The sequence below is a fragment of the Cucurbita moschata genome, unplaced genomic scaffold (genome assembly GCF_002738365.1).
Source record: "Cucurbita moschata cultivar Rifu unplaced genomic scaffold, Cmos_1.0 Cmo_Scf00086, whole genome shotgun sequence".
In the NCBI taxonomy this organism is placed as follows: Eukaryota; Viridiplantae; Streptophyta; class Magnoliopsida; order Cucurbitales; family Cucurbitaceae; genus Cucurbita; species Cucurbita moschata.
The window spans coordinates 279,733-287,458 of NW_019268602.1; the positions used below are offsets into that span (position 1 = coordinate 279,733).

Genomic DNA, 7,726 nt, shown 5'->3' on the forward strand with positions numbered 1-7,726 from the left:
CCAGCCGAATACAATTTTACCCAAACCACTCATTCCGGCCCAGCCCACCTTAATTTTAAAAGAAAAGATATCATCGGTGTTTTGCCCTAGCCGCCTGCCCTCCCTTGCCCAACTCAAAACCGGTGTTTTCTCAATATTTGAGATCGGTTCGGTTCTATAATACTGGTTCGGTCGATTTCTAAAACCGATAAACCCCAATTTAACTCTTGTTCGAAGCCCTCCGGCTCCGATCGTTCGAAGTTCTCCTTCGGCCTCTTCTCAAATTTGCCTGTTTCTTCTCTGAAAATCTTAGAATTGCCTTAAACCCTAACTATTACACTGACCACAACCTCTGTTTCGTGAAGTTCTGGGTAAAGGATGCAGCACGACGAGGTGATATGGCAGGTCATCCGCCACAATCACTGCAGCTTCATGGCCAAGTCGGTTTTGCTTCTTTTCTTTCAGCGTTTGAACTTTTTTTCTTTTTCGTACGCTTCTTGTTTCAAATGTGTTATTTCATTTTCTCTTTTGAAATTTTGACTGGTTTTGGTGTTCTGTAGGATTTCAACGGGGAATTTCTGCAGAAACCCTTATAATGTAACTGGGATATGTAATCGGAGTTCATGTCCATTGGCTAACAGTCGCTATGCTACTATTCGCGATCATGACGGTACTACCTATAGCTCATTATTTCCATTTTGGTCTCCTCGTGAATTGTTGCTGCTCTGCTTTTATTCTCTCTATTTTAGCGCAGTCTTACTTGTATTGTTAAAAAACTCTCTTTTGCACTCATGGATTGATAAAAGTGAATCTTTGTAGCTCTAGTTGTTATTAATATTATTGCCTGCAGAAGTAAATTGAAGAGTGATCCAGAGTCGCTTCACATTTTTGAAGAATAAAAGAAAAGGAAATGGTTTCATTGACTATCCTACTTATACGCTAAATATAATTCTATTGTTCCTCCAGGAGTTTTCTATCTTTATATGAAAACAATTGAAAGAGCACATAAGCCAAATGAGTTGTGGGAAAGAGTTAAGTTACCCAGAAATTATGAGAAGGCACTGGAAATTATAGATAAACATCTGGTAAGTAATCATCTTAGTTACTTATGGTCAACATTTTAGTTTATCTATTTGATTCTCTTTTATAAATTCCTTAACCTATCTTTTATGTCCCCTATCTTTTATGTCCTTCAACAGATGTATTGGCCTAAGATACTTGTACACAAAACAAAACAACGATTGACTAAGATGACCCAAATGCGGATACGAATGAGAAAGCTTGCTCTGAAAACAAGGTTTGCTTTTGTCTGCGCATTTATTTCTTTCGGAAATGGAAGCTGTTGTTCTATCTATATTCATACATGGGTATTTGATAACCTTCATTTTGTTCATCTCTTTTGCTTTTGTCATTCCGATTGATAACTTGATAGAGAATATACGTGTTTTCATCGAGTCTCTTCATCCATTCCTCATGTTCTATATTGTCACTTTGAGAATTGTGCATATTGAAGAATTGTAGTCTTTCATTTCCTTAATCATGTATTGTGCATCTAATCAGATGCATTAATGAGAAGCAGTGTATTATAAATATTTACAAGGTTATATTTTGTTTATATTTTTGACCATATATCACTTCAATTACCAAACAGGGAGAAAATAATGACAACACCCAGAAAAGAGATTAAAAGAGAAGCCAGGAGGGAGCAAAAGGCTGAAAAAGCAGCATTGTTGGATAAGGTTGTACCTCAAATATTTATGTTGAAAATTTGATATATCTTTATATTGAAACTAATGAACTCTTTTTTGTTTCTGCTAGAAATATTTTCCTTGACTGAGTAGTTAGTGTGGGGAAAATGAATCTAATATGTACTTTTTTTGCAGAGCATTGAAAAGGAACTACTGGAACGGCTTAAGAAAGGAGTGTATGGTGATATATATAACTACCCTGTCGAAGCATATAATGAAGTTCTTGAAATGGAAGAATTGCAGGCTGCCAGTGAAGAGGAGGAGGTAGTGTTGCAAAATTTATTGGTACACTTGCCCTTCTCATTCCTTGAGGGATGATTCTGGGACTTAGATGAATGATTTTTATATTCCATCATTTGATAACTCGTATTTTTCCTTGGAATATGCAGGAACCTGAAATTGAATATGTTGAAGGGTATGAAGAATTAGAAGAAGAAGAAGATATGGAAGATTTTGGTGGCCTTGCAATCCATAATCCAGAAGCAGATGAAGATAGTGGTAATACAGTTTAGAATTTATAATAACAAATGGTTTTGAACTCTCAATAAATCTTTGTTCTCGTTTCTATTTGTGAGATCCTACGTCAACTGGAGAGGGGAGTGATGCATTCCTCATAGGGCATGGAAGCCTCTCCCTAGTAGACGCGTTTTAAAACTGTGAGGCTAACAGCAATACGTAACGGGCCAAAACAGACAATATTTACTAGCGGTGGGCTTGGACTGTTACAAATAGTATCAAAGTTAGACACCAGATGGTGGTGTGGCAGCGAGGACGCTGGGTCCTCAAAGGGGGTGGATTGTGAGATCCCACATTGGTTGGAGAGGGGAACTAAGCATCCCCTTCTAAGGGTGTGGAAACCTTTCCCTAGTAGACACGTTTTAAAATCATGATGCTGACAACAATACATAATAGACTAAAACGGCCAAAACGAATAATATGGATTTGTGCTATTACACTATTAGAGATGTATGATCTCTATTCATTTGGATAATATATACCTAGATCTTGCAATACCAAAAGGTGGTCTTTGTCCTGGCTATAATAGGTGCATAAAAAGTGGGTTTTGTTCGATGTTATTAGAATTGAGTGTAAATGTTCTGATGATTCAGATGGAATAGATGAAGACCTTGAAGACGTAGACGTTCCTCGCAAGAGAGGAAGAAAGGAGTCCACTTATTCTTTGAGGAAGGTCGAGAAAGATGCTCGTGCCAAACTGAAGAAGAAAGCAAAGGTTATAGTTGAGGTAATAGATGATTTCCTACCATCATTCTCCATAGTTTTTGAAGCCTCATTTTTTTAGTATTACAACTAGGTGGAGATTTGAATGTCCCTTAATGTCTTTTAGTCTTTTGTGTGCCACTTCCATTCTGCATTTGCTTTGTTGGGCACGTTTTTAAAAATAGAGCTATGATACTTGGTTTGTGTGTGCGCTACTTCTTCCATTGTTGTCGTAATTTTTGGTTATGAAATTCGGTTTCTTGTGCTATGTTGTTAGGTTGAGAACGAAGATGCTGATGAGCGCCAAACAACAGTCCACTAGACGTTTTTTTGGCTGTTGTTGTATAGGAAGGAAGGCTAAGGAAAAGCTCTTTTCCATGTAACAAGACTGTCTGTCAATACGATTTGTTTCTTCGCAAGGGCGACGTTAAGTGGCTCGAGCAGTAAAAGTTTTGGCAATTCCATGTATGGCTTCTACAGATTGAGAATTGGAATTCATTTAGCTGTCTATGAAGGGAACACATTAGATCGATCTCAAGGGAACACAAATCATTTCATTTCTAGATCGATCTCAAGAGAGTGACCCACCAATCGTTTCATTTCTTTCTATTTAGAGCTCTCTCCTTATTTCTCATTTTTGTTTTGGTTTTTGGAACAAACTTCAAATCCTCTCCTCAAATCTCTTGGATTTTATTCATAGATTTGGAACTTTATCTTAGCTTTTCTTGAATCAAACAACCAGCTCAAATATTAGTTCTCTAAATAATAGCTTTGTCTAAGTTTTTTTTTTAAGCATTTTTCTAGTAAAATTTTTGTATTCTTAGCCTAATTTTGAAAAATAAAATTGAGAATTTTTTTTAGTTTTCACAATTTGCGTAACTTTGGAAAATATATGTAAAACATAGTATTACAAAACAAAGACATATATAAGATGGAATTGTTATTTATTAGTTCAATTTTCAAAAATTAAATTTATAAGTTGTAATTATTATGTGTTAATTGTCAAAAACTTGATAAAATATCTGTAAAAAATAAAACAATAATTTTAGAAGTTATTAGATTTAATGACCCACCATATAGGCTTTCCAATATTTACAAGAAAAATATAAAAACAAATAAAGTTAAAATATATTACCAATTCCTGGCGCACCAAAAAATTGAAAGGAAATTTGAATTAGCAACCACCAACAGTCTATGACTAACATTTCTGCCATTGTTGGCCCAGGCTTTCTTAGGAAGGAAGCCAATGCAGAATTTCTGCCATTGTTGGTCCAGGCTTTCTTAGGAAGGAAGCCAATGCAGAGGGTTGGATGGAGGACGTGGCAGATTATGTAGGCTGGAGTTCCCCTTCCCTCCAAAAGAGAGGAACCTCCAAATCCACCACTATCAGATATTATTCTCTTTAGGCTTTTCTTTAATGGCTTCGAGGTTTTCACGCCCTTACAAGTAATGCTTCTTTCCTCTCCAACCGATGTGAGATCTCACTCCAAACTGATGTGAGATCTCACACAATCTTCCTCTCCAAACTGATGTGAGATCTCACAATCCATCCAAGATTTCAAAGAGAAAGCTTAAAAAAAGGCAAGGTGAGCTTGGACTGGACTATAAATAGAAGTAAGCATTCTGTTATTGCTAACCAGAGTACTCCATCTTTCCATCGTTCAAAGGATCCTAAAAACTTTCAAACAAATTCATTGTAGAAGAATATAATACTAGTCCACAAATCCAGAATATAAACTTTCAAACAAACTCATTTACTAGTCCACAAATGGATTAAATCTTTATTTAATATAGCTGAAGAATATAATCTTTTATCCTAATCCTTTCGATCGCACTTGTAGATGAAGAAGAACCCGTATCCTATTTCTCTCAATCTCACTTGTAGATTGAAAGAAGGGAAGAAAAAGCTAAAAAGAAGATATCCATTGATAATAGCTTCAACCAAATAAAGCCTAATTGATTCAAAGCAGTGGCTATGTCCATGCCCCTCCCCTATGCCTACCCACCCACCCACCCAATCCAACACTGTTCTAGCAATTAAAATACCAACAAAAAGAAGGATTCAACAGCAAACAAAAATGACCAACCTACTGCACTGACTATACGGGCACTTTCTCTTCAATAATAAAATATAACAACAACAAAAACAACATTAACATTCAAAACTTGAAGGGAAAAAGGCCGAAGAACTCACAGTAGCTGCTCAATTGCAGGCGCAAAACCTGCAAAATATCAGTCAGACCAAACACTGATTTCTAAACAACAATTTCATTCTCTACCCCCCACCCACCCAACCCATACAAAAAGAATGTAAAGCAATGCAACCTAGATTTTGATTCCTCCCATTCTGATTGCAAGGCGTCAAATAATACCCTCAAGAATAAATTGACTTACTAAATTAATTCTCTACTCGAAATCTAAGCCACAAAATTGCAGCACTGAGACCTCAAAGTACCATTGCCACTTTCTCCTGTGAAACAAATGAAGAACAGTGGGCGATGAGAGGCTCGTAATGGTCAGCTCCGGCGCCGCACCAACCTGTATATAGTTACTATGTTAGCAATAGGCGATAATAAAGATAATGCTAGCTGCAACTTTGGAGATTGGGTATGTTGTTCAAGGAAAACTCAGATGTGAAACTAAAATAGGAGATGGGGTTGTTCCATTACCTGTTCCTTTCATGAAAAGAAAGAAAGGAACTTCGCAAATTTCGCTCCTGGGACGATGTGGAAGAAAGAAAACACAATTTTCTTCATCAACCATTGCATCGGATCCATGTGCTTGCACCTTAAAGAAGTTCATAATTCCGGACTGTGGTCAGAAGCTTTTCGAAACAAATTTTAATGAAAGAAGTAAATGTTACATCGAGAGGAGCTAATTTGAGGGCTGCAAAAGCACCGATTCAGAGTCTAAATACTAACTTTTTGGATAGCGTTCGATTCTTTTAAATATGGAAGAAAGTTTCAATTCACGAAAGTAAAAGGCTAGAACTCCTACTAGAAGAAATCTTTCAATTCACGAAGCAGCTAGTCACTAATCAACATGAAATTGTAAACCAACAACAAAAACTTGGAACCAATTCACAACTCTTCGACTGTGAATGAAATTTCATAGTCCAAATTTAGTCTTAAGCCTTTCCATGAACAGAGCAGTTTCAGAATCGCCTATTTCTTTGTTAAGACGGAAACCATCTTGACAAATTTGTCAAACATCAAAGGTCATGGTATTTCCCAGAGCAACAGGATTATCAAAAAAAGACTAGAAAAAAAGTCAATGATCTAACATATCAAACAAACTTGCCAAAAATCAAATCGAGTCACAGAGGACGAAAACAAGAAAAGGATTGGTTCAACAAAGAATGGGAAAAAAAATTCTTACAACGTATATCTCACGCTTGAACTCTGTTGCAAGACATTCAATCGCTATGTCATCCCCAAAAGCTGCGGCGTGGCCCTCTCTGTTCTCATCCACATGTAACAATCCGTCCTCTGCGTATTGCAGAGTAATAATATCGTACTCATCGCCATGGGAACCGGAAATTGACATGTATTTCGCCCAACTAGCACCGTCGTTAATCGGAATACATCTTTCTTTGTAAATCGACTCCGCCGCCGTTTCTCTTCAATCGGAGCAAACAAAATCAGATGCAAATACATGGAAAATTGAAAAGGCGCAATCGCCGTAGAGGAATTTTAGGAAAAACAATTTAGATCTCAGGTTTTCATCGTCCAGAAGTTAAAAAATTGTTATAGAAGAGACATTTCAGATCCAATCTACCGAGAATTGTTTATACCTCTGCATTCCAAGTTGAACGAGCTCGTCGATAGCTCCGTCCAATGCCGGCCGATCCTCTTTCTTGGTCAACAATTTAACCTCTTGAACCACATGGATTCCCCATCCATTCTTCAGATCGGGCGAATACAGATGCCTAATCGCGTCATTAATCACCTCCTTCTCCTCCAATCTTGCAGATTCAAAATCCTCCAAGAATCGCCTCACCGTCCGGCGCCGGAGCTCGCGAGCGTCGACCTCACGCGCCATACTCATAGCCTTATGAGAAGCCGTAAACAAGCAATTTCCATCAGAAGACACCTCACCGCCATGCGAGAGCCGAAACACAACAGATCTCAACCGCGCCGAAGAGGAATCTCCACCATCCAGCTCCGGTTGCTTCCAGAGAACGCCCTTGGCATGAAGTCTCTGAAGCTGCCGCCTCTGCTGGTCCTCAAGACCAAGAACATCATCCCAGGCAGTGGCCACGACGGCCGCCGTCTGGTCCAGAAGATCCAGAGCTCCATTAGCATCAATCACGGCGGAAGAGTTCTGGTCCCTCCAATTAACGGTCGGTGAGGTGGTCGGAAACGACTTGGCTACAGCAGTGGTGGAATCACAGAGTACCTTCCCCATTGTTGCAGCAGAAATGGCGGTAAAATGGAAGGATATTGAACCGTTAGAGAGTCCTTTATTTGTCTTTCTTTCTTTCTTTCTTTCTCTCCTTCCGATGTCGACGAATAGAGTTGCAGAGGAGAGAGAAGAGAGAGAAAGACTAGAAGTGGGTTTAGGGTTAACGGATAGATGTACGAAGCAAAAGAATGAACACACGTGGACCAATCTCGACTATTTAAAGGAGCATTTTAGCACAGATTCTCACCGTAATGCTCCAACGGATTCATTTGCTAATATGCACCGTCAATAACGTAATATCCACCATAAATAATTTCTTTTATTTATACTTATTGCACCTTCCTCTTTTTATTTATTTGTTTTTCTGGATTAATATG

The 7,726-nt window shown here is 38.1% G+C and overlaps 2 protein-coding genes across 2 annotated transcripts; one reads left to right on the forward strand and one right to left on the reverse strand.

Annotated features, from left to right (window-relative positions):
* Nucleotides 1-209: 209 nt before the first annotated feature.
* LOC111439081 (protein MAK16 homolog) lies at nucleotides 210-3,695 on the forward strand. The gene is made up of 10 exons (XM_023076792.1): nucleotides 210-419; nucleotides 540-649; nucleotides 946-1,064; nucleotides 1,179-1,276; nucleotides 1,631-1,718; nucleotides 1,863-1,991; nucleotides 2,117-2,225; nucleotides 2,837-2,970; nucleotides 3,223-3,492; nucleotides 3,541-3,695. The coding sequence occupies exons 1-9, from the start codon at nucleotides 358-360 to the stop codon at nucleotides 3,265-3,267; spliced, it is 894 nt and encodes a 297-aa protein (XP_022932560.1). The 5' UTR covers nucleotides 210-357; the 3' UTR covers nucleotides 3,268-3,492; nucleotides 3,541-3,695.
* Nucleotides 3,696-5,047: 1,352 nt separating this feature from the next.
* Nucleotides 5,048-7,352, reverse strand: LOC111439101. Its single transcript, XM_023076822.1, has 4 exons — nucleotides 6,739-7,352; nucleotides 6,324-6,564; nucleotides 5,615-5,732; nucleotides 5,048-5,483 (listed from the first exon to the last, which is right to left on the reverse strand). The coding sequence occupies exons 1-4, from the start codon at nucleotides 7,350-7,352 to the stop codon at nucleotides 5,392-5,394; spliced, it is 1,065 nt and encodes a 354-aa protein (XP_022932590.1). The 3' UTR covers nucleotides 5,048-5,391.
* Between the last annotated feature and the right edge of the window lie 374 nt (nucleotides 7,353-7,726).

Excerpts from the sequence above, each read along its gene's own strand:
- LOC111439101 (XM_023076822.1), bottom strand. The coding sequence starts at position 7,352 with ATGGGGAAGGTACTCTGTGATTCCACCACTGCTGTAGCCAAGTCGTTT. Across the intron at positions 6,565-6,738 it reads GTTCAACTTGGAATGCAGAG|AGAAACGGCGGCGGAGTCGA; the intron begins GTATAAACAATT and ends CTCCGATTGAAG. Across the intron at positions 5,484-5,614 it reads TCTTTTCATGAAAGGAACAG|GTTGGTGCGGCGCCGGAGCT; the intron begins GTAATGGAACAA and ends AACTATATACAG.
- LOC111439081 (XM_023076792.1), top strand. The coding sequence starts at position 358 with ATGCAGCACGACGAGGTGATATGGCAGGTCATCCGCCACAATCACTGC. Across the intron at positions 1,719-1,862 it reads AAGCAGCATTGTTGGATAAG|AGCATTGAAAAGGAACTACT; the intron begins GTTGTACCTCAA and ends CTTTTTTTGCAG. Across the intron at positions 1,992-2,116 it reads CTGCCAGTGAAGAGGAGGAG|GAACCTGAAATTGAATATGT; the intron begins GTAGTGTTGCAA and ends TGGAATATGCAG.